Source organism: Panicum hallii, chromosome 9 (assembly GCF_002211085.1).
Source record: "Panicum hallii strain FIL2 chromosome 9, PHallii_v3.1, whole genome shotgun sequence".
Lineage (NCBI taxonomy): Eukaryota > Viridiplantae > Streptophyta > Magnoliopsida > Poales > Poaceae > Panicum > Panicum hallii.
The window spans coordinates 7,521,584-7,546,628 of NC_038050.1; the positions used below are offsets into that span (position 1 = coordinate 7,521,584).

Consider the following 25,045-nt stretch of genomic DNA (forward strand, 5'->3'; position numbering starts at 1 on the left):
GAAGCTCAGAAAGTGAGGAATGCAGGTGGGCACCCGTTCGCACGCGCTGCGTGGTTATCATCAGCTCGTATCCTCAAACCGGTGTGGATGAATTTGCGTTCTCCTGACAAATTTGTGCAGGCATGGTAACAATCTATCCCTGTACTCCACGAACATTCTCGGCGGCGGAGCCGGCGTCGAGGCAGAGACACTTCGTCTCCAGCTCCGCGCAGCGGTGCAGCCGCTCCAGCGACGCCTCGGCCTCGCCCCGGACGTACTCGCACAACTCGCGCTTGACCTGGTCGCGCTCCTGGTCCAGGTGGTAGTAGCACACGTACGCGTACGGCGTACGGCCACCGCAGCACGCGCCGGCACTCGAAGACCTGCGCGCACGCCTTGGCGACGAAGCCCAGCTCCATCGGCGGCACGCGCGCGGCCGCGCCCAGCGGCGACAGGCCGGCGCCCGCCACGCCGCCGTCAGGGTCCTCGCGCGCCTTCTCCCGCGGCGCGCCGTGCGCCTTCCAGCGCTCGTAGTAGTGCAGCCGTGCACCACCCCCGGAAGTCGAACGCTGCCTTGCATTGGCCCGGTCCGGCCGGCCGTCCTGCGGCGTGAGCGCCACGCCTTCTCCGCGATCTTGTTGGGTCAGGGCCTCAGGGGAGGCGGAAGCAGAGAGGTCTGTCTGCAGTCTGCTGGTAGGATACGTATTGCTGACTTGCGATCCGCAACTCATTGGTCGACAGGCCCACAAGCCGGGATATAGAGACGCGCTTGCGCTTTGCCCTAGACCCCTTCTTTGAGACCGGAGACCCTGCACCACCGAAAAGCCGCCGCCGCCGCCATGGACCTTAAACCCTGTATCCGCTCGGCCCAGCCGTCGAAGAACCCCGTCACTGCTCTGCCGAAGTCGGGCTCTGATGAGTCGGTTTACGACACCGTCCGCGACGAGGGGATCCTGCAGATGCAGAAGGTGGAGCGGAAGGGGAAGCGGAAGCGGGAGGAAGGGGATGGGATGGAGGGCAAGTTGGACAAGAAGGAAGAGGATGTAATGAAGGAGAAGGGGATGGTGAAGGAGAAGAAAGGGAAACAAAAACTGAAGAAGGGCAAGGGAGGTGGGATTCTGACAAACAAGCTTTTCTCGGAGCTCGTCATCTCCGAGCTCACTGCCAAGGCCATCAGGGAGATGAACTACACCCACCTCACCGAGGTCATGGTCGCCACCGTCTAAAATTTACCATCACGTCATCTCTGATGCGCTGTTGGATTTTCAGTATCGATGTAATGGCATGTGTGCATGGTCGTTTTCATGATTGCAGATTCAAGCTAGATCAATACCGCATCTGAGGGAACAAAGTGATGTGATGGGTTCAGCCAAGACTGGCTCAGGGAAGACCCTTGCTTTCCTTATACCAGCGATCGAACTGCTCCGCAGCTCCAACTTCTTGCCCGTGAACGGAACTGGAGTTATTGTGATTTGCCCGACAAGGGAGCTTGCTATCCAGGTATATGCATGATGCAACAGTATTCCTCTTTTGATCAAGTTTACATGCTTTATGACTGCTCAAGAACTCTTGCTGTGAGTGAAACAATCATAATCTGATGTCCGAACTGAGATGTTATTCTCTGCTAAGATGTTAATTTTAACGGTACTTTGAAGACAAGGTCGGAAAACTGCTTTTCACATTGCTACTGCAAAATATTAGCTAGGTGTTGAGCTTCAAGAGGCAGTTATATGTCGTGTACTCGTGTATCTAAATGTTGGATGGTTGCTGGGACTATTCATTCGTAGGGTCTCACACTTTTCACTATCCTTAATTATGAATTTCATTGATGCATTTGTGCCAGACACACAAAGTTGCCAAGGAATTAATGAAGTATCACTCACAAAATCTTGGATATGTAATTGGTGGCACTAACATGAGAAGTGAGGCCAACCAGCTCGCGAAAGGGGTCAATGTATTAGTTGCAACGCCGGGCAGGCTTCTGGACCATCTGCGAAGAACCAGTAGTTTCAATTAAAAAAGTCTAAAGGTAAACACGTTCTGATTACTATCATATTTTTCCAAGATTCAAGGAAATATTTCTGTTGAAATATTGCACATGTATAAACTGTCACATTAATACAAATACAACCAGCAATTTCATACGTCTCTATATGCACAATCCGTATCCTAATTATTTCACATATTTAATTCTTCGCAATTTCATACTTCTCTTTCTCATCCATGTCTGGAAGTCTACCTGTTGATAGTGAATTGTAATGCTTATGTGTTGTCATCCATGTATACATCGAATTTCAGCGCACATTATGCCAAGTATATGCAAGTCGGAAAAGCTAATAGTTTCTATTTTATAAAGTCATTATTAGCTCTGTTACGTGTTTCATCTTCCTTAGTTATTAGTTACACCAAATTTGCGGGTTTGCAAGTCAAATGAATATAATGTTGTTTGTTATTTAGTAAACCAATTAAGTGGGAAAATTATAGTGGGTAGAAGTATTGATCTGTAGCTATAAGTTTTTGTCATAGTCAAACTAAATTCTCTGATTTCCAAGGAAGGAACATATAATTGCTAAACATATTGTCACGCATAATTTTGTCAATTGTGCTGGGCTGCCCATGGACAAGTCCAAGCCTTGCATGATGCTGGTTCATGTGTCACGGATCCCCATTTATCAGGCACTTAATGATATCAAATTTCATGAAAAATTCAATGAATATCATGACTGACCTCTACCCACCCCCGTTTTCTTTCTCTGGCATAACTCATCCTATATATCGTAGTGCCTTATAATTGATGAAGCTGATCGCATACTTGAGCAAAATTTCGAGGAAAATATGAAACAAATATTTAAACGCCTCCCTCAGGTATGACCATCTGACAATTTCATTAATTTCACATGCATAGTGCAGCCTTTAACTTTGTACTGAGATTACTGTATTTTGTCCTGGAATTATTATGCACTGTATGCAGGATAGATAAACTGTTCTTTTTCTGCCACACAGACTCAGAAGGTTAGTGGATCTGTTATTTAGCCTATTCAAACTTTCCTTAATTTGTCTATTGGTATCAATGCTTGTGTTGTCATCCAACAGGTTGAAGATTTTGCAAATTTTACTTTTCGGAAAAATGAAGAAAGGCAACGAAAACTTGTTTATGTTGGGGTTGATGATTCTGAATTAAAGGTATGAAACTCCTTTACCCTGCTGGTCACCTCTGTTTTGAAGATTATTTGGATTACTTTGTATCAGGAATAACTTTGATTCTCTGACAGCCCACCGTTGAGGGCTTGCAGCAGGGCTACTGTGTCATTCCTAGTGAGAAAAGGTTCCTGGTTCTGTATGCTTTCCTAAGGAAAGTGCGCCAGAAGCAGAAGGTCATGGTGTTCTTTTCATCGTGTAGCTCAGTCAAATTCCATGCCGAACTTCTAAATTTCCTCGCAATACAGTGTGATGATATTCATGGGCAAGTGAAGCAGCAGAAACGAACTAGTACATTCTTCCGATTTAAGGAAGAAAAGGGTATCTTATTATGCACTAATGTGGCAGCACGTGGGCTTGATATTCCTAATGTGGTAAGGTTTTGACCTGTGGTTTTTAAACCATTTGTACTTCTTTATACATTCCTTACTTACCTAAGGATCTGTTGCCTTGTTTAGGACTATATTGTGCAATATGATCCTCCAGATGACCCAAAAGTTAGTGGTTCTGAACTGTGCTAAAGAAATTATCATTTCTCACTTTTGCTAACTTGATATTGGAATCTAATTTGTAGGATTACATTCACAGAGTTGGCCGTACTTCCCGAGGTGATAAAGGCAAAGGAAGCGCGCTAATGTTCTTACTACCGGAAGAGTTAAAGTTGCTCATTCACCTGCAGGTGATGTATGTTTCGGTGACATAATGTCTGTCCCCACTTTACTGAGAGGAACCTTGAAGTATATGAACATTGTTTTCTTAATTTGTATCATTGTTGACATTATATATTGTCTAGCTACAAAGTCAATATAGTGTGAAAGTACTTCGAAATATGATTAAAAGTCATTATAGTTTGAAAGTACTTTGAAATATAAATCCTGTATAATGTTATACGCAATAAGCATTTTTTACGATTTGGCTTCTCGTCCAATAACATACACGCTCTACATAATTGGACAGAGGGAGTAACACATTTAATGTTTGCTTGCAGGCGGCCAATATTTCTCTGGCTGAATATGAGTTCAGTAAAAAGGATGTGCCAAAATTGCAATAACGATTTGTGAGTGTCTCTTTCGCAACTCAATCCTTTTGTTTCAATGGGTAGTATTATGACTCGAGTTTGGAGCAGGAGTATATTGTTGGTGGGAATTACTTCCTAAACGAGTTAGCGAAGGAAGCTTACAGATCCTACCTTCTGGCATACAACTCACACTCTATGAAAGACATTTTTGATATCCATCAACTTGATCTCAAGGTAAACTTTGGAAGTTCTTCCTAAGGTTCTGCCGTTCATCCGCTCATCATTTTGTTTCACTCCAAGTTGAAATCCGCCCTAGGTGGGGGGAGGAGGGCGCATATATCTGTATTCTGTAATCTTCTTTTCTTTTACTTACATAATTTTAAATTGTCACGAAGAGCATTTTTTTTATTTCCTTCAATTTAGTGGCAGCCTAGCCTATCCCTTGAAAGCACCAAGCTAGCTGAGGTGAATTAAAAATGCTAGTAACTGTCAGCTTGTATAAGAACAATGCTGACATTTCACTTACTATGTTCTGCATCAACGACATGAGTTATTTGCATATTAATTGTGGGGTTTTTTATACCACAAGAATTGAACGAGGTTATATCTAATTCATTGCTGTCTTTCAGAAAGTAGCGGCATCTTTCGGTTTTAAGGACCTTCCTAAGGTGAGTCTGAACCTGGAGAGTAGTGCATCGAAACACCGAAAGATGAGGAAGGTGGGCGGTGGACGGAGGCATGGAATCGGCCCTTCAAAGCCCTACGGAAGGAGAGGTGGCTATGATCGCAGGCCCCTTGCAAGATTCTAGAAACGATATATCAGATTCACTTCGGTTTCGCTCCGGCATTTTGCAGAATTGTTTTGCTTTTTCATGAAGCGACACACCCCTGCTTCCGTTGCTCGTTAGTACCACGCTGTAGCTGAAGCAAGTTGAATGTGCATGTTTATAGTCTTGTCCAGCGAGTAATGCTGGTAGTAGTTGCCCAACTCTCTGCATGCAATAGAGGATTGCTGTTGAGCGAACTGCTTGTAGATGTATTTTACTTGATCCTCATGGCCGGTCTTTCTCGCGTTCTACTTCTACCTTGATGCGGCGGCTGAACTCCGGTGAAGCTGCATGCAGCAGCAACCTCCGACGGTGGAGCACCTGGCCACAGACACTACGGCACCTCTCCCAAAACATTCAGGAGCATATAGTTCTACGTCTCCCTAAAAAGAAAATTCTTCTTCTTCCTTCAATTATATTATTATCTTTTTTGAAATAGAACCGGCAGGAGAGCTGCCCATTGTATTAATAAGGGAGAAAGCTCAGAGGCTACACTACTGTGCAGAAAGATTAGAAACCGTTGCTAAAAGGGTCAAACTCACACATGAATGCTCACGCTCTACAAGAAGGCGCGCCAGGTGCTTCACTCCAGCCAAAAAATGCTGAAGCACTGAAAAATGGTGATTCGATCAACAAAGCTGTACATTTAATGTTGGGTAAACAAGAATTTGTTGAATCAACAAGTCTCATGGTATTACTGAGTAAGCAAATTGTAAAAGGAAAAAAAGTCAAGCAGCCAGAAAATGTTGAATCAGCGAATTCGGCAAGTAAAAACGTTGAGTCAACAGAATGTAGATGCAAGATTACTCAAGCAACAACTGCGGTTGGTTCCTTCATTGTTCCACCATTACAACTCCAACCCCGTGTGAGTATTCGGTGTATATGTCGTAGGCTCTAGATGACCCTTGCATCAACTACATGACCATGTTGCTTGAAAATTTACTGTAGCCGATAATTGTCCAATTTCCATGGCAGATTGCCCACGTAAATGGTCCTTTCAGTCGCTCTTCTGCAAATTTCACTCGCAGAACGTGGCCAAAAGTATACTGCAGAATCCAGCAGTATACGGAAGGGCAGATAGTCAGGCAGTAAATAGAAGCAAATTTCTTTCTCAATTTTGAATTGATCAAATACTAAAAAAATAATTACTACGTATAGTTTGTTGCAAATAAATGTGTTAGGATTTCACAGCAACATTTTCCGTCAAATGGCCCTATTCATGCATGTATTCTCTTATTGATACTAGTATTGCAATTGAGATGAACCAGAAAGAGTTGTACAGTATGGCCGGCTGCTCTTGGCTGCACTAACCTTTCCATCCATGGCAGCAAAAACATAGCTGGTTCGTCGTCGATCGTGGCCATGGTAAGGAATCCCAACAAATGACTGTACCTTCTGTCACAGATGACTCTTGCATCTGCGACTTCACCAAGCCCCGCGAAAAAATGGTTCAGCTGCAAGCTACACATCCCTTAACTTATCGATTCAATGGAGCTCACATCAATGAACTCAATGATGGCAGCATGCGCTTCCGCGGGCCGGAGCTATGGCGGAAGGTCGGGGAGCCAGCCCCGTCATGAGCGTGTCGTTATCCCATCCGGCGCCGGTCGGAAGCTCCTCCACCATCGTCGCGCTGCCATCCTTGAAGCTATTACTGTAGACGCGGCACGCCTCCGGCACGTTTCGCCAAGCCAAAGCCGGTCTTCCGCCGCCGTTCCGCGAGTTGAGGACGAAGAAGGCGGCGCACCCGCCGCTGACGGCGCCGGCGAACCTGGTAGGGGCGTAGGGCACCCAAGGAACAGGACACTAGGGTTCGGGTATCCCTCATCACCCACAGTGGATCCACTTCCGGTTCGAGCGCGTCTATCTCCACGGACATGGCGCCGGCCAGAGCCCTCGCGTCTCCGCCGTGCTGCTCCGTCGTGTCCAGAAGAAGGCAGGCAGCCAGCAGCTCGCCGCGAGACTTGAAGGTGTATACAGCTTTGCCGTCGTGGCTCGGGTCCAGGCCAGGTCCCAGAATTGCTCTGCTCGCCGTCTTCGCGATGACCTCGTCCCTTGATTTGGGCGGTTTATTATAAAAAGGATAGATCAAATAAGGGGTTTTATAGTAAAAATAACGGATCGTGATTCATAATCACGATCCGATTTAGGGGTTTTATTGTAAAATTTTGGATCGCGGTTGGTAATCGCGATCCGATTTAGGGAATTTATTGTAAAAGGTTGGATCGCGATCAGTAATCACGATCTATTTTAGGGGGTTTTATGAAAATAGTAAGGGGTCATCTGTAAACTTCTTCGTGGGAATCTGGGAACCGGCTAGGGAAGACGGAAGGACACCGGCGGCGGAGGCTCCGCGGGACGGCCGCCCTCCTAGGTCGCCGCCGCTGCTGTTTCGCATTCGCAGCAGGATCACGAGCGTGTGAAGTCGCGGTCCTCGGTCTCCGCAGCCGCGGGCGGCGGCAGGGTGGTGGCCGTGAAAGGGCCGACGAGGCGCAGCGATGGAGATGGGCCAGCGGCCTCGCTGGTGAGCAACCACGCGCCCGCGCCGCCCTCGGTTGCGAGCCACCTGTTGCCCCGGGGGCGCACCTGGTGGTCTCGGAGAAGACGGAGCGGAGCTCCGGCGATGGAAGGGGTGTTGTGGCCGCCTGGCGAGAGGTCAGAGGAGCCATGGAAGGAACTGCGGGTGGGACGCCAGCGCCGTGTCTCGTCATGCCTGGCAGACGGCGTGGAAGCGGACGGAGTCCCCGGCCTCGCGGAGGCTGCCGGAGATGAGGCGGAGCAGGTCCGGCGGGAGCTCGCCCACGACATTGCGCCGCCGTTTTCTGAGCTTCCTGTATTAGATGTTGGACATGTCACGCTGCACAACGATGGTGCAGGTACTCGACAAGGAGTCCAACAGAATTTAAAATTATCATTCATTTTATGGCGGATTTAAGACGAAAAACTGTCGCATTTCATACAGTAGGATCTGATTTGGGATTTGCATGGGTCGTTTTCTCTTGCGACTGCTATTAACTCTAGGTGCTGATGATGCAGTCGCGGAATACGTAAAACGAATATATTTTCACTCAGTAACAGTAAAGCCATTGGCTGAGTGCGACCAGAAACATGCTGAAGAGTGACCATGCCAAGCAGGGGCAAGAAAAATTCATCGACAGATCAGGACCGAGAATACAGCTGTCTGAATATAAGACAGGCACATCTCACAATAATGACACCAAGTAAAAATATATCAAAATTGTTGTATTCAAGTATCCTGGTGCACATGGTTAAAGCCCATCTTGAACAGCATAGATATCTCTAAGTCAAACATAGAAAAACAACATAGCTATCAAAAGGCATCACGCAATGCTGATCATGGCAGCGCCACTACAAGAAATGCTACACCAAGCAGATACATGCCGCGCTGATGAACTTGGAGACTCAGCGTCGCTTAGCAGAGGCGCTAGACTCGGCATTTTTTTTTCTCTTCTTCAGTAGCTCAACTTTGTCGCGTTTCCTTTCCTTGCCAATCTGCAATCACAAACAGAGTTTAGGTGCTAAAAACTTTTGGTATGAATGGCACAATCATTTGATATAACGAGTACGGGCATCCATTGGATGAAAAATCAAAGGATGTTGATATATAATGTATATAAGATTGAGTACACATACCTCAATCGCCTTATAAAGGCCTAACTTCTTTCGAGACATGAGAGCTGTAGAAATGTCAGCACTATCCTTCTCGGCTTGGTTCTTCTCATCCTCCTCGTGATATGACTTTGTATCATCCTTGTCCATGGTGTCTGGTGACTTGTCTGCTTTCTTATTTGACAGGTTAGAGAAAGTAACACCATCTATTTCCATCTTCAGCTCGTCATGGTATTGCTTCTCTAGCATCTCAAGCTACAAAAAAAGAAAGGCAGAGCGTGTTACAAAGAATTGCGATTGGTACAAAGGGAAGACAGCAGAACTAGAGACCGTTTAAACTTTAAACTGAAAACAAACAACCCACCTTCTTCTTCTTTTCAGCAGCTTCGTTTGACTCTGTTCGATCCATCATTGCTGCTACCAACGAATTGTCCAGATCTTCATCACCTGGCAGAGGCAAGATCTCATTGCGAGCAGCAGCTTGCAGCCTCTTTATTGTCTCTGCATACTCAGGAACGTAACCCTCTGCGTCGTTGTCCACAAAAGGAGACAAATGTGGTGGAGGTACTCTGCAACATCACGAATTGAAAGGACATCATCTACTAGACATAAGAATGTTTCCAACATTATTGCACAACTATAAATCATAACCTGTAGCCAATGATGACAATTTAGCTAAAAGTTAAATTTTTAGAAAACATGCGGTAGAGTTGCAGTGGCAGAAACAAATGATAGTAGTAGCACTTGCAACTACTCCCTGCGTCCAGAAATACAAGGGATTCTGGGTTTGTCCTAAGTTAAAACTACTCTAAGTTTGACCAAATTTATAGAGAAGGGTATTAAAATCTACCACATCAAAGAAGTATACTATGAAAAAAATATTTCATAAATGGATCTGATTATTCTCATTTGAAATTGTAAATTATACTGTTCTTTCCTATAAACTTGGTCAAACATAGAAAGTTTGACTTCAATCACTTATATTCATGGATGGAGGACATAGTAAGTATTAGCAGTAGCAACTAGCAAGTTCTATGGGTAACAACAGAGAGCAGCAACTGATAAGTATCTGGTAGCAGCAGGATAGCAGAACTTGGCAATTTTGAGTATATCTCATACATCATGCTAAAAGCTATTATCACTATGTAAAGACTGCTGATATCACGCACATCCCATCTTATGTCCTCTTATGACATACCTTCCAACAAGATACCCTTCTGTCGGCAATATGATGCGAGCATTTACACAATCAAATACCCACTGTGGTTGGACATACTCCCTAGAGAGGAAAACATGGCTTTGCGTTGGCCTATCGACAATCTGCATTACAATAGAAGTGACAGATTAAGTAAATTGCGAATTCAAATCAACGAAACATAACAAAAAACAACTTTCTAATATATATTTAATAAAGAAACAGCATGTAACAACTGAATTCAAGGTATAATCGAATGAAATAGCTGTAACATGCAATGGATATTCTATACAGGCAAGTGCATGAAGTTGTATTGACTTACACAAAATATCCCTTACGTTAACAAAATCCATAGGAATGAAAGCATAATTCTTCATGTAACACCGAACAATAATATCAAAGGTTCATCGCATCCTACTAATATCTCACAAACAACCCAGACCCCACATGTCAGCCATGGCACCTCACAGTGAGGGCGTATGCAACATGTAGTTGTTCAGTGACATATCATGGACTCCTTGAATATATATACACACACACACACACACACACATACTGCAAGGATGTGACAGCATAGTCCTATTTTGGACTGCCATATGGTTAGTAGTGAGCATAAAACAGTTGTCATGAACCAGTTGATATGACTTCCTCTGTGTGCTTTTCAGGTGATCGATTTTTACTGTTGTGTGCTACTGAAGAGATAACTACATCTCAATAAACTACATTGTAGTGCCGAAGGAAACAATTGCATTAGCATGGCATTGCTATAGTTGTACTTCATGTGGCATCTTTTACTAGAGTACATCAAAATGTCTCCACTAATATAGTTCAATTTAATTGTGGCACATGGAATCAACCTGATGAGTGATGTCTTCATCTACTTCGTTGAATGGAGCTCCTTCTCCTTCCCAGGAAACAGTTCCTCCAAATGCCGGGATAATAAATAAAAGGGACTCCCTAGGCACCTAGAAGTGAATAAAGGATTTAAAAATAGGAAAAATTATTCAAATCAAACACACTTAATTGATCTTCCACCAAATAATTGGCTTACAACAAGGCCAAATTCCAGTAACCTACCTCCCGACTCAAGTAGAATTTTAAGTTCTTAAATAAACTTTTACATTCTTTGGTCTCATCGTCATCTGTGTCAACAGCAGTCGATTCTTCTACAAGATGCATTAGTGCACCAGGTTCATTAGCTGGGAGCTGATGTTGAAGCTGTGCCAATCTGAGTTCAGACTCATCAGCTTTTGAGCTTGCTTTGTTGTTTTCATCCTCTTTTTCCTTGATTGCTCCACCAGATTCTGAATTTCCAATCACTCTCCCAGAACCAGTAGCCATGTATCGGCACAGTGCATAAAGCTCTGGTACAGGGTATCATGAAAAATTCAGAAAAAGAAGGGTCCACAGAAACTTAGACAAAAAAAAAGAGCAAGGGCATATGATGGGTATGCATTAAAAAGACGTACAATTGCAGTTAATAATAATAAACACCAGAACATACCGGCAGCTAAAGCTTCCAAGCGAGGATCCAGAATCGGGGGATAATTTACATTAATTGAATGGTACAGCTTGAAGTTTACAAATCCAAGAAGAGTCTGCAGGCACAATAGGCTAGTCACAAAGTTGAAACAAACACTACAAATAGCACTATTAAAGTTAAGTTGTAATTTTATCTCAACAAAACGTGATAAATTTTCCAAGGGAGCATTAAAAAAAAACGCCAAGCTATCAGTCTAGGAAACTATGCTACAGAATTATAGATAACAGCACAAAATCACATATAATACCGGTTATGAAGTTTATAATGCACCACACTGTTACTGGACATTATGACATATTTTGATTTGGACATTGTAGCATATCTTGGTTTAGACATCCTAACATTCCTTGATCTACGGGTGAATTGCTCAGAAACCCAAGCAAGGCAATGGCGCAATGCAAGAAGGAAATAGCATCATTTTGTCTTTGACAAGTGCCTAGAGGGCACACTTCTGAGCCTTATATTATATTGCAATAACACACATTTGCAGTTGCAGGAAGCACATTAATATTCCAACATGATTATCAGTTAAAAAGATGCTTAGTATGCCAGCCAAAACAAAAGCACCATCTGTCTACAACAAGCCAAAAATACCTGGCTTCAAATAAAAAATACATGTATCGGTAATCATTGCCTGAAGTTTACTTCGGCAATTGCAGAAAACATGAGACACAAAAGAACTAAAGAGCAGTCAACTATATTTGTTACCTCGTAGAATTCCAAAAAACTAAGCATCACATTGAAGTCAACATCATCAGTTAATACTTGCTGAAGAGCATGAGGAGTTAACCAAGTGATTTTTTGTCCTTGAACTTCAGCCTGTGTTACATGATAGAATCATGAATTGTTTACTATTGCATGAGGCAATGACATAACAAAAGGTATAATGGTGCATAGATAAAAGAAGTGTGCCATTACCTGGTAATATATGCCCTTCACAGAAATAAATGTCTTCCTCAGGGAATGAGTTCTGGATATGTATGCTTGCCATTCATGGCTTAACCTATAAGAATATTTAAACTGCATCAAAATCAAAATGGCTTTTTCACATAAGAAGAAATAACAGATGGGCCCTAAAGAAGGCAAATAACAGAAATATTTTTTCTGTTTACAAAATTGTGATTTCAGCTTGGCCTTTCAGGACCAAAAAGTAGCAATCCGCAGACCATATGCAGGTTCGAATGTAATCATACGATATTAAAGGGAAAATGTAGATTTTTTATATTAACCTAATATTCACTGGTTAATTGTAAAGCATCATTCTTTACACAACCTTCAATTGCTGTAGAACAAAATCCAAAGAAGATACAGCAGTACACATAGTTAAAACATAAACAGGAAAAAAACAGATCATGATCACCAAGTGCACTCGAAAGTAACATGTGGCTGAGAAAATTTTGCGATATCAAACAAAACAAACCTGCGGCAGTTATGGATCCGTTTTACTTCAACACGTTCACCATCAACAGCAGGTAATGCCGCAAACAGATGAACCATTGTAAGGCAGTCATCCAAATCTCGAAGAGCATCAACAAATGTAGGATATCTGTTGAATAAACACAAAAAAAGAAAGTTAATGCTACATAGAGACAGTACTCGATGAACTCCTGAAGAACCAATTGTAATTCACTTGGTACCTTTCAAGGACCAGCTTATCAAGCTTGTAAGTTGGTGGTCGATTCAATAGTCTGTCCGCAAGATCCCTGTTTTTCTTAGCAATAGCCTTCTTAACCTTCTTTCTGTGAACCTTGATTTGCCTGAAATCAAACATAATAGGATTATCAAGTACATGAAACATTAGAAAAAAGCAAGGATTCTTAGCATGATCTTATTCTCATGTACTCCAGTTACTCCCACAGAAAATAAAAATATGGAAGTAGTATCGTTTAAAATTTTTAGGAATATTGAATATTGCCAATCACATAAAGCACCTACACCAATATTTATCATAAACAGCAAAGTAAATATGACGCCACTAGTCTTTCTCACATTCAAGCAGCAAGATTTTTCATCACCAATGAACAATGAGCTACAAGGCTACATCTTTTAAAGCCTGTTTTTTGCAGCCCCTTTTCAGGAACTGCTTCTCTCCATGAAGCAGAATCTGAAACAAACAGACTGCGTCTGGGGATTGATACAGAGAATCAAAGGCCATCTTTACTACTAGGTCTAGAGCTTCTTATGTGGACTCTGAGGGATAATGTTCTCAGTCTGCCACTATTACATATAGTCTTAAACTATACCCTTCATCTACAGAGAATTTTCAAATTAAGCTTTCCCAAAGCCATAATCCCAAATCAACATTTTCAAAAGTAAAAGCTCAGATAAACAGTCCCTTACAAGTATACCAAAATAATTTTGATGCAGCCAATGACCTTTGTTTGCCAATACTAAGTTTATTAAAAAATTTCTTGCCGTTGAAAATAAATTTTTTTTCAACTGGTTCAGGTAAACTAGCAAGAATAGATGGCTGTTCAGATCAGGCATTTAAACAATCAGCTCAGTTAAAAATATCCTTCACCATTACAGAAAAAACATGTCATATTTGTTGGGTACAATCTTGATCGTGGCATTTGTTTAGTTAAACGTGAGTCTTACCCTTAAACAGTTTCTTTGTGAAAAATAATGGATAATGGTTTTCATGAATCTGTAACCACGTACTATCCTGATCTAAATAAACAAGTCTTTTGAGAGTTAGTTACAGAGTTGATTTAGTGAAAATCAGTTTACTGTAAGAAACCAACTATTGAAACTACCACTAATAGATGTTACGAAATAAACAAGTCTTTTGAGAGTTAATTACAGAGTTGATTTAGTGAAAATCAGTTTACTGCAAGGAACCAACTATTGAAACTATCACTAATACATGTTATGACAGTGTACAAACATAACATCCCTCTTCCAATTTAAGATGCATATCCAAATGTATCCGTAGAACACTTATTCCTCAAAGTACATAGAGCAATGAGGAATTAGGCAAAACTTCATCCTCCAAGTGACCCCCCTCCAGTCAGTAGTCGCCCACAAAAAGTTACCTGAACTTCTCGATCAAAGGGTCATGAGCAATAAAGGCAATATCCTTCATGTGGTAGTATGTCTTGTGGTTTCCTTCCACCTTCTTCTTCGGTTGACGAGGAAAAACGCCCTTGAGAATGCATAGCTTCCTGCAATAAGCAGGAGATTCTCAATATAATTCTTTGAAGATATTTGCGAATTAAAACTGCCATTTTGACTTATCCATGCCACACAAGCCGGACATAACACAGTGACTCCATTAAGATATTAAGTTGCCCGTGACATGCTATCAATATACTCCAGGACACAACAAACTGAAACTATCTAGCTTATTGGGAAGTTTAACGGACAAAAAAATGACTAAAATTTCCTGTTTCAGCATAACTGATTAACACCAGCATCACCACAAGCTTATCCCAAATTTTACGCGGTCGCTGCTCCTAGATGACGACCGGTCGGTAATAAACAGAACTAATCGGGTGATGGTAACAAACCTGAAGATTGCAAGGCTGACTTGCAGGTAGTTGACCGCCTTGGTCCTCGTGATGTACTTCGCGGCATTCCCCTCCTTCTTCTTGCCCTAAAGCACAGGAAGAACAGCACCTCAGAGGCTCGGCGGATAACAAAGAGAGCGCCTTCGGGAGGGGAGGAGCAGGAGGGTGAGGAGGATGATTACCGCAGGGCGGTAGTGCTTCGGCATGGCGGCGGCGGCGGAGGTCGCTCCTCGGACCGGGGACAGGGAGGGGAAAAGAGAGGAGGAGGTGGGTTTTAGGGTTTTGGTTTATATGGCGGCGGGCGGTGCTTGGGCTGGAGGAGGGGTGTGTTGCTGAAAGTGCCGGCCTGTCAGCGGCTGCTTGCAAGTTTTTCTTCCTATCCTAACTTGGTTGGTAAAAACAAATAACTTCGACGAAATAATCAAATGGAAGTGGCAAATTTTACATGAAAATTATGCAAAATTTAGATCCTAACAACTTAAGTATTTGGATTTAGTAAGTCCTTTGCATCGAGCATATAATAGGTTACCTATTTGGATTTAGTAAGTTCTTTGCATCTAAAGTCGTTCCGGAAAACACTCTAGAAGTTATTTTTATTTGTTAACTAGTCTAACTGAAAAAAATTATATGCTTGTGAATTTGTCTACACCGGTTTCAACGTTTTCTGAAATCGTAAGAAAAAAATTATTGTAATCCCGTCTAGCATTCAGTTCTCTTTCCATTGTGCCCGGCCCTAAGAACGTTGTAGATTTTGTCTTATCAGCCCATCTTTGACTAGACCCAATGGGCCAGATCTACGCCAAGCCCACAATAATCCGAATCTTTGCACAACGTGCGCAACTAGTGAAACCAAGCAGCGCGAGCGCGGCTCGTTTTTTCGCGGGGCGCGATTACGAAAAAGCTCTTCCCGCCGGCGCCTTCCTCCCTGGAGCCGAATCCTCCTCCATTAAACCCCTCCCGCCCCAGGCTGCCCGCCATTTCCTCCCCCCGTCTCCGTTCGCGCCTCTCTCTCTCTCTCTCTCTCTCTCTCTCTCTCTCTCATGGCGATGTCGCGGCGGCGCCTCTCCCCGACCTTCTTCGGCGGGCTCAGGGGCCGGGAGCTCGGCGGCGCCGGGGGATCCTCCTCCTCCCGCTCCACGGCGCGGCTCCCCTACCTCGCCGACCTCTCCTCCGACCCCGGCGGACGCGGCGGCGGGGTCATATCCGTCGAGCATTCCGGTGACCCCGCCATCCCCTTCGCCATCTCCTTCGGCAAGGTTCGGATCCCGGGATTCTCCTCCATTTCGCGTGCTTTGCAAAGTCAAATCTTGCTGATCTGCGAATACCAATTGTCTGATGAGCTGTGCCATTCGTTCAGACTGCTCAGACCTCTAACCTCCTGGCGGTCGCCGACGAAGACGGCTACGTTGGCCTCTACGACAGCCGCCGGCGCCTCCCGTCCAGCTCCTCGTCCCTAGAGAAGTCAGGTCGGTTCGCAACCCGTCGCTCCACCCTCCCCACAATTTGATATAAGATTTGGATATTTTGGGGCTTGCTTCTGGTGCCTTGAGCAATTTATTCCAATCCGATCTGACGTCGTGCTCTTCTTGCAGCCGAGACGAGGGTCTCCGATTGGGTTGCCCACAACAATGCAATCTTTGACGTGTGCTGGATCAAGGTAACTTCACTTGCAATGGTCCAAAGTCCAACGAAATCTCTCATAAAACACAATCCTTAGGATAAGTATGTACTCGTACGCTTCTGTCTAAGTTGCAATCTGTATGTGTCACTTATGCAGGAGGGATCCCAAATACTGACTGCATCAGGTGATCAAACTGTAAGTAATGCAACATTAACAACGATCAAAACAGTTTGTTTAGTACTCCATCATGGTATCTGTGGATTATTTTCTTTCTGCAAAATCTCACTATGAATTTTCTATATCAGGTCAAGATATGGAGTGTGGGAAACAGGAAATGCATTGGTGTCTTGTCAGGACACACTGGAAGCGTGAAGTCACTTTCATGCCATTCCTCAAATCCTGGTTAGTGGATCATTGTCTTGCCTGAATTGCTGAATCAATTCCATTTAACCTGAACGTGTAATCTGCAAAGGCTGGCCACAAACTATTGCTTAAGTAGTTTATTTTCTCTGCAGAGCTTATTGTTTCCGGTTCAAGGGACGGTTCATTTGCCCTTTGGGATTTAAGATGCGACCCTAAATCTCCAAATAGCCATGGTGAAACATGCCTCGTGTATGTTGTCTTATCCGCTATCGCTACTAATTTTTCCCTGTCAATTGCAAATCTACAATGAACACAAATGTCTTTAGTGATGTAACAACTAACATGATTCATGAAATGTGCGACATGTTAGGTCTTCTGCTGTTGTCAGAGAAGCCCACAGCCCCGTCCAGAGGAGTCGAACAAGGTCCCGGGCAAAGGTATAAATCTATGTGATATGGATTTTGCTTGGGATGATTGTATATTCTCTTCTGCACATTTGCTGATATTGGTGATATTTAGGCGGCTTCAACAAGTATCACATCAGTTCTTTATCTGAAAGATGGTGTCTCTATTGCTACATCTGGAGCTGCAGACAAGTAAGCCTCTCTTCCATCTTTATTCTGCTTTTGTAATTTGGCACCCAGCTTCACAGCTGTTATTTTGGCTTGTATTGCATTTTCTCTGATATTACTGTGAAACTGATTACCAATAATTCCATTGGTTGAAAATCTTTATTTCATAGAGAATTAACATCTTGATGTTTCTACAATACTAATCGTGTGCCTTTGTGCTTGCCAGTGTTGTGAAAATATGGGATACACGGAACCTGAAAGTGCCAGTCTCCAATAAAAATTCTCAAGCAGGGGGGCAACCTTTGGTAAACATCTCTACTCACTAGAAAGAATGGTCAACTAATATTTTTGCAAAAAAAAGAAAAGAATGATATACTAGTGCCACATAAGCAATAAAATTGAGCTCAGAGTATAACTGTATATGTCAATTTCAAGCAATAACTACAGAATGGCATGTTTCATTATCTCAATGAATCCGACAATCTCTGATCAGACTTACTGGTTCTTTGTTTCAGAAGGAGGGGGTGAAACATGGCATATCTTGCCTATCTCAAGACTCTTATGGTGCATACATTGCTGCATCATGTATGGATAACAGGTAAAAATTAGACCCTCTCAATCAGATACTACTACATAGTTTTCATTCACTGATGAAGACTGATTTTGCTGCGGTACATTTTCTTTCAGAATCTATTTGTACAGTGTGCTCCATGTGAAAAAGGGGCCAGTAAAGGTTTACACTGGCAGCAAAATAGAGTCTTTCTTTGTCAAGGTCAGTGGGTGACTATCTGGCTTTGACGTCCTTTAAATAGAAAAAACCTGCAAATTTTAGTTTCTTAATGTGTTCTGTAACACCTAAGTTTTGCATCATGCAGTCTGCTATTAGTCCTGATGGAAATCACATTCTTGGTGGTTCAAGTGATGGAAATGTATACTTGTGGCAGGTACTTGTTGCATGCTCATCAAGTGCTTTCTTACATTCTATGGATTACATACATGCTGATTCTTCTCTATTGACATAGGTGGATCAACCTGAAAATGACCCTATAGTTCTGAAAGGCCATGAAGGTGAAGCAACTTCAGTTGACTGGTACGACATACAAACATGAAGACTTCTGCCTAACCCTTACTGGCAATCCAGTCCTCATGCTTCAATATGAATTTACCATTTTTCAGGTGTGCATCAGAGGTTGGAATGATAGCAACATCTTCTGATGATTCTACGGTGAGTACTGAGTACTTGGTTAGACCTGCAATCTTTTTTCTTGGCATGTACTACTGAAGATGACTCCATTTATTCCCCTATATACGTTTGTGATAATATGTTGTAGATTAGAGAACCTGCAATTTTTGAGCAACAGGACACAGCACCATATGAAATGAATTGGAGCATCTGACAGTTCTGTATCCTATGTATCAGGTTCGCGTGTGGAGTACCAAGAAAATGGACTGCACCACTGTAAGCTCACCAACAGCGATCCGCAAGCGGATAACCGCACCAAACACTGAGTATCGAAGATCTGCCACCCATGAGCAAGTTACCACGTCATGGGACGCTGTTGCCTGCACCAGCGCTGATGGCAAATCACCAAGTGGCTCCCACTCTCCCCTACAGCCTAGAGTGCTGGACTTCGGTACTCCAGAGTCTGCAAAGAAGAGAGGCTTTGCACTGTTCCAGGAGGAGGCCCTTGACACAAGGAAGAGTCCAGAGGCTCAGATGAACAGCCCCTCGTCGGTTCTGAGTCCGCCACCATCCTTGAAACGGAGAACGATCCGGGACTACTTTGCCAGTAGTGCTTCCTGATTCTTGACACCGCCTAACAAGTAGCTGGTCCTGAGAACTCTTAGCTGCCTTGAGGGCCAGGGCTTTCTTAACTTATGTTCAGTTGTGAAGACAACTGCAAATTTTGGTAAATTCTTCTGTGGATCTGCTGGGGTCAACTCACGATTGATCCTTCCGAAACATGGTTGTACATAATTTATCACCACATAACCATCCTTATTTTCTCCTTGTATTTGTGCTCCATTGACTCAGTCTAACAGAATTGAAGAAATTTTTCAATGTTTATATGTTTTCACAGTGCATATCCACTGTTCCAGCGAAAGCATTTCAGTTTTCTGGTCATGTTGGCCACATTCCAGCGAAAATTTCAGCGTTGTCACAGCATCGAAGTTTGAACTCTGCATCAATTGTCCACATGAGCTGCCGGCATGACGCTGTGCACTGTGAACACCACCTGTTTGTCTATGAGACGGCCGAAATGAATGAAGATTGGCCATCTTAAATCTAAAGCCAATCATCTATCAACAATATATGATGACATCTTGGCCATGCCTCTCCTCCCGGCTCAGTTAAATGGCAATTTTGAGTAGTGACGTGTTGTTTTCTTTCCCAATGCAACCGACACAACCTCGAAAAACAATAGTCAGCTCTGGTCTACACCTGACAACATGACAATATGACATGTCTTGGTTCATCCTGGCGCTATTGTAGCTATGGGCGTCACCAGACACCAGGGCATGCCAACTCTTTCAGATGGAAACATTCCAATATTCTCATAACTGTTTCTTTCAAAATTAAGCATATTTTTACAATCCATTACAACAAAATATTGATAGGATAAATGAAAATGCTTATGACAAACTATATTCCACACAGCAGCGCAGCAAAACCACAGGCTTTGCTCTTCTGAATAGATAGAAGGGAGGCGTCTGTGTATATCTGCTCATGCCATGCTCTACCCAACTTTATCTTGTTTGAACTCTACCAAACTTGCGGTAAATATGAATTCAAATACAAAACCTACTTTGACCACCCCAGCCACGCTTGCCGACTCCATCACCGTCTGCTGTCCGACGCTGTCCATGCACATCAGCACACATGTACACCCCTTGCGCTGGCACGCACACACACGACACTCCCCTCGTGAACCTGACAGCCAGGGGCTCCGCGCGCGGCGTGCCGTGTCAGCCCCCTCGACCGGTGTTCTCCATGCAGGCCTCCACCCCGGCCACGTACCCCCTCCCCTCCCCTACGTGTCGCCGCTCTCGCCACCTATATACGGCGGCCTCCGCCCGGGCCTCTCCACTTCACTCCTCCGCTTGCCTGTTCTTCCCCGCAAAGCTCCTTGATCCATCGACCCACTCCACCGGCTGCGGCACGCACGCACGCACGGGCTAGCTAGCAATGGCGGATCGCGACGCGCGCGGCGGCATCTACGGCGGCACCCACACCGGCCAGCAGGGCGGCGGCGGCCGGCCGGTCGGGGAGCATGTGAAGGGCATGATCCACGACAAGGGCCCCACGGCGTCGCAGGCGCTGACGGTGGCGACGCTGTTCCCGCTGGGCGGGCTGCTGCTGGTGCTGTCGGGCCTCGCACTGGCGGCCTCCGTGGTGGGGCTCGCCGTGGCCACCCCGGTGTTCCTGATCTTCAGCCCGGTGCTCGTCCCTGCCGCTCTGCTCATCGGGATGGCCGTGACGGGGTTCCTCACGTCGGGCGCGCTGGGCCTGGGCGGGCTCTCCTCGCTCACGTGCCTCGCCAACACGGCGCGGCAGGCGTTCCAGCGCACCCCGGACTACGTGGAGGAGGCGCGCCGCAGGATGGCGGAGGCCGCGGCGCACGCGGGCCACAAGACCGCGCAGGCCGGGCACGCCATCCAGAGCAGGGCGCAGGAGGCCGCCGGAGGCGGCGGCGCCGGTGCCGGCGGCGCGGGCGGCGGCAGGGCGTCCTCGTAAACGAGCCAGCACACGGTGCTACTACATACTACGCGGACACGGCAGGGTAGCGGAATGCCCGTGTTCGTGTCCGGGATTTGCTCGTCTCCCCGACCGAGTGTGTTTGCTTGTCGCCTGTGGTGTGTTCGTGCTGGGTGCCGGGCTACCGGTGCGTGGTGTCTGTGTTCCTCATCGCTTCGGTTCGGAGCTGTGAATAAGTAGCTAGGGGGAATAAGGGAGGTGTCGGGCGCATGTGTGTGTCTGGGAGGAAACGTTGGAGCTCGATCGATGGCTAGTGTGGCTGGGCACTGGGGTTGGATATATGTGTTGTGCATCAGCGTGGTATGCTCTTCTCGGTCATGGAAAGCATTGGTGAATGTAATGTCTGTCTGCTGAATAATTTCGTCAGTTTTGTTATGTTGGGATCTTTTTAGCCTCCATTTCCGAGCTTGCTAGCTTGACTTCTCCGGACCTTCAGACACACCTGAACTTCAGTGCCGTTTGTCTCCCGGGAAGATGAGCCAAACTTGTAGACATCGAAGAGCCAGAGGGCTCCGTTGCGGTCAACTCGTTCCAAGTTCCAAATGTGAGGCCATCCATCAATAGAAACGCTTTCTTTCTTGCAGAACAATGTCTGGATCGGAGAAATTTGGTGCCACGACTGGGTTGGCAATGGCAAAGGGGAACAAGGGCGGCGTATCCCTCCCTTGTGTCGAGGAACGCAGATGTGCTGGTTTTCCTTATGTGCATGTGTCTCTGGTCGTGCTAAACTGTCATCACGCCATCACGGCGATGACCTCTGTGCGATTCAGTTACTTTGCCGTGAGGAAGTAGAGGCACTGAGGCAGTGTGAGAACATCTCCGGTGCTCTTGAATGTAGGCGTGATATATTTTTGTAAGAAGATTATAGCACTGTTCCAAATTCAGTCTTAACGGTGTATATACTGAAAAACAAAAAAAAGGACCGGATTATATTAGAACCTGGAAAGTGAGAACAAAAGGTAAGTGGGGAAAAGAAAAACAAATTCTGCTGAAAATAAAAACAAATGAGGAGAAAAGGGAGAAACAAATGCTGCTGTCTCGGAATAGGAAAGTTTGGGTTTTAAATGAATCGAATCAATAAAGGTATCATTCAAATGCTAAAACCTGAACAATCTGAATTTTAAACACAAAACTATTCACTATCAACTCAAGTCAATACTTGTAGTTGAAAAACCCACGAAACCCACTGCTATGCAAAAAAGTTCTTCACTGCTATGCACGTAGGCACTTGTGTACCACCGGTGCAATGGTATGCTTTATTGGCAGCAAAACATTATTAATTAGCTATCGGAGTCCAGTTTTGTCGGTATTTCGACCGCTACTAAATTTAGCGCCGCACTTTTTCTTCGTAGCTCGATGGCTAACACGTTCAGTATGACGTAAGAATTTCAAACTGATGTAAGAATTTAGACCAGTTTGAACAACGAACCTACGACCAGTATAAGGTGGTGTTCTTCGTGTTCCTCACGTTCGAATGTTGAGTGTTTACAACGGGACGCTTGCAAGCGTGTGTGTGAACGGTTGCGAGAGAGAGCGTGCCCCCCACCTTATGCCTATGACCCGGTACGGGCTGTTCCATCGACCCAGTAGAGGGAGTGTGGCTAGCGTAAGTGCTGGTTGTAGAGTCATGATAGCCCGGCTGACCGAGGGCGCCCTCCGGTCCTCTGGTTCGTAGGCGACGCTCCTACTCTAATTGTCGGGCGAGGGGCGCGCGTGCACATCTTGTTAGGGTCAGTGCAGTTAGGGCATGTTTGGTTCGCTGCCTCAGTTGCCACAGTTTGCCACGCCTAAGGTTAGGCAGGTTTGACCGAGTTAGGCGCGTGTTTGGTTTGTATCCACATTTGTGGCAAGATTTTTCTTCTACTGTGTAGGTTCCACTCGTCAATGACTTGTAAAAGTGTGGCAAGATTTCCTTAGACATGTTAAGATGTGGCGCAGAATTTCAGAGCCTAACCTTAGCCAGGTGTGGCAGAAAATATATGACAATTTTTGGCACTTTAAGCATACAACCAAACGTACCTTTAATGCCACCCTGCACCTTCCCTATGCTGCCTTGCGTTAGGGTCGAAACCGCCTTCCGGGGTAGGCTCGGGCCTTCCGACTAGGGATGTCAACGGGAATAAAACCCATGGGTACCACTAAACCAAACCCATACCCATCTGGAAAACTCGTACCCATATCCGTACCCATACCCTCTGCGGGTAGAAAACCTACCCATACCCTTACCCATTTGGGTAACGGGTACCCATGGGTATTTCATACCCGCCAAATTTAACTTTCAACAACAGCAAATAATTCAACAACAGCAAGCAATAGTATACATATTGTAGCAACTAGCAAGTATTAAATCATACTAAAAGATAAGAATCCATCAATACAAACATGTCCACATGTCCACGGCATCACTGTTCTCAAGGTTCAAATCCATGGTTCTGTTATTGCCGGGCCGGGGCTTGCATGGATGGCGGCGGCTTTGGGGAGGGCGGCCAGCGGCTGCGAGTAGGCCGACTGGCCGAGGGCGGCCGCTTCGGGGAGGGCGCCCGGCGCCTGCGAGAAGGCCGAGGGCGGCGGCTTCCTAGAGGGCACCCGGCCGGCAGCTGCGTTGTGGGCGGCGGCTTCCTGTGCCTGCGAGGAGGCGGCGACCGACGGCTGTGTGGAGGGCGGCGGCCAACGGCGGCGTGGAGGACTCGAGGGCGGCAGGCGGGCGGCGGCTAACGTGGAGGACTCTAGGGCGGTAGGCTGACGACTACGTGGAGGACTCGAGGGCGGCGGCCGACGGCTGCGTGGAGGACTCGAGGGCGGCGGGCAGGCGGCGGCTAGCTGCGTCCTGCTAGGCGCCGCGCCGCCGTGACCCGTGAGCCGTCGGGCTCGGGCAAGCAGGGGGTAGGGGCAGGGGAGTGACCGAGTGGGTTAGGGTTTAGGTTTTCCTTTATATTCGGGTTTGTTGGTCCAGTTTTTTTTATTTGTTGGGCTAAATTAACATCTGGCTAAAAATAAATGGGTGGATGGGTAAATGGGTAGGGTACCTTATTTTTATACCCATACCCATCGTACCCATTGGGTACAACTTCATACCCATTTTTATACCCATGGGTTCAAAAATTTTCCATACCCATCCCCTATTGGTATTTTTACCCGTCGGGTAACGGGTAACGGATATCCATTGACATCTTTACTTCCGACCCTCCCTGCGGGGCTATGGATTGGGAAGGTGCCTGTAACATCCCGGATTTTCCGGAATGTTATCTTGGTGCAAAAATCGTGAATTTCAAAAACTTTTCGTATTGTGCCCTAGTTAGAACATAATATAAGGTTAATTTCTCTCTACCTCGAGCTCTTAGTAAATTTAATTGAAATTAAGGACTACTAAGTGCTAGTGTGAATACTTGAAGACTTTTCGGATTTAAATCGCAATCTTCCCCGTATTGAATTGATTGTTGGATTTTCTTGTGTGGGGTCCTTTTTGTGTGTTCCAATGTGTGGAATTTGGATTTGAATGACCCCCTTCAAATTCAAATTCAAACTCTTCCCCCCAAACCCTTTTGGCCCACGGCCTGAACCAGCTAGCACCATTTCCCTCTCTCCCACAAGTACGGCCCAGCGAAGCCTACGCGCAAGCACCGACCCAGCCCACGAGCCACCGCAGCCCAGCTCCCCGTCGCCCCAACCCGCGCGACGTTCGCCTTCTTCCCTTGATCGGCTGACGAGCGGGACCTACCCGTCAGCCATTCCCCTTCCTCCTTTCTCCCGTCGCGACCCGAAGCTTCTGCTCCGCTCCGCTCCGCCCGCTGCTCCGCTCCGCTTCGCCCCGCAACGCTCTGCCCCGCAGCAGC

At 45.5% G+C, this 25,045-nt stretch overlaps 3 protein-coding genes and 1 pseudogene across 3 annotated transcripts; 3 read left to right on the forward strand and 1 right to left on the reverse strand.

Annotated features, from left to right (window-relative positions):
• Window positions 1–818: 818 nt before the first annotated feature.
• Window positions 819–5,004, forward strand: LOC112872692 (annotated as a pseudogene).
• A 3,202-nt stretch (window positions 5,005–8,206) lies between these two features.
• On the reverse strand, window positions 8,207–15,232 carry LOC112877049 (pescadillo homolog). Its single transcript, XM_025941253.1, has 14 exons — window positions 15,082–15,232; window positions 14,900–14,985; window positions 14,426–14,554; window positions 13,028–13,147; window positions 12,811–12,936; window positions 12,309–12,393; window positions 12,099–12,209; window positions 11,352–11,445; window positions 10,925–11,211; window positions 10,705–10,812; window positions 9,851–9,972; window positions 9,017–9,221; window positions 8,677–8,907; window positions 8,207–8,535 (listed from the first exon to the last, which is right to left on the reverse strand). The coding sequence occupies exons 1-14, from the start codon at window positions 15,103–15,105 to the stop codon at window positions 8,446–8,448; spliced, it is 1,818 nt and encodes a 605-aa protein (XP_025797038.1). The 5' UTR covers window positions 15,106–15,232; the 3' UTR covers window positions 8,207–8,445.
• Window positions 15,233–15,945: 713 nt separating this feature from the next.
• LOC112872693 (denticleless protein homolog) lies at window positions 15,946–19,500 on the forward strand. The gene is made up of 15 exons (XM_025935763.1): window positions 15,946–16,155; window positions 16,257–16,365; window positions 16,492–16,556; window positions 16,677–16,715; window positions 16,826–16,922; window positions 17,036–17,132; window positions 17,254–17,320; window positions 17,403–17,479; window positions 17,682–17,760; window positions 17,971–18,053; window positions 18,143–18,227; window positions 18,331–18,399; window positions 18,478–18,545; window positions 18,632–18,680; window positions 18,876–19,500. The coding sequence occupies exons 1-15, from the start codon at window positions 15,946–15,948 to the stop codon at window positions 19,257–19,259; spliced, it is 1,578 nt and encodes a 525-aa protein (XP_025791548.1). The 3' UTR covers window positions 19,260–19,500.
• Window positions 19,501–20,642: 1,142 nt separating this feature from the next.
• Window positions 20,643–21,595, forward strand: LOC112877832 (oleosin Zm-II-like). The gene has a single exon (XM_025942203.1). The coding sequence runs from the start codon at window positions 20,643–20,645 to the stop codon at window positions 21,189–21,191; it is 549 nt and encodes a 182-aa protein (XP_025797988.1). The 3' UTR covers window positions 21,192–21,595.
• Window positions 21,596–25,045: the final 3,450 nt, after the last annotated feature.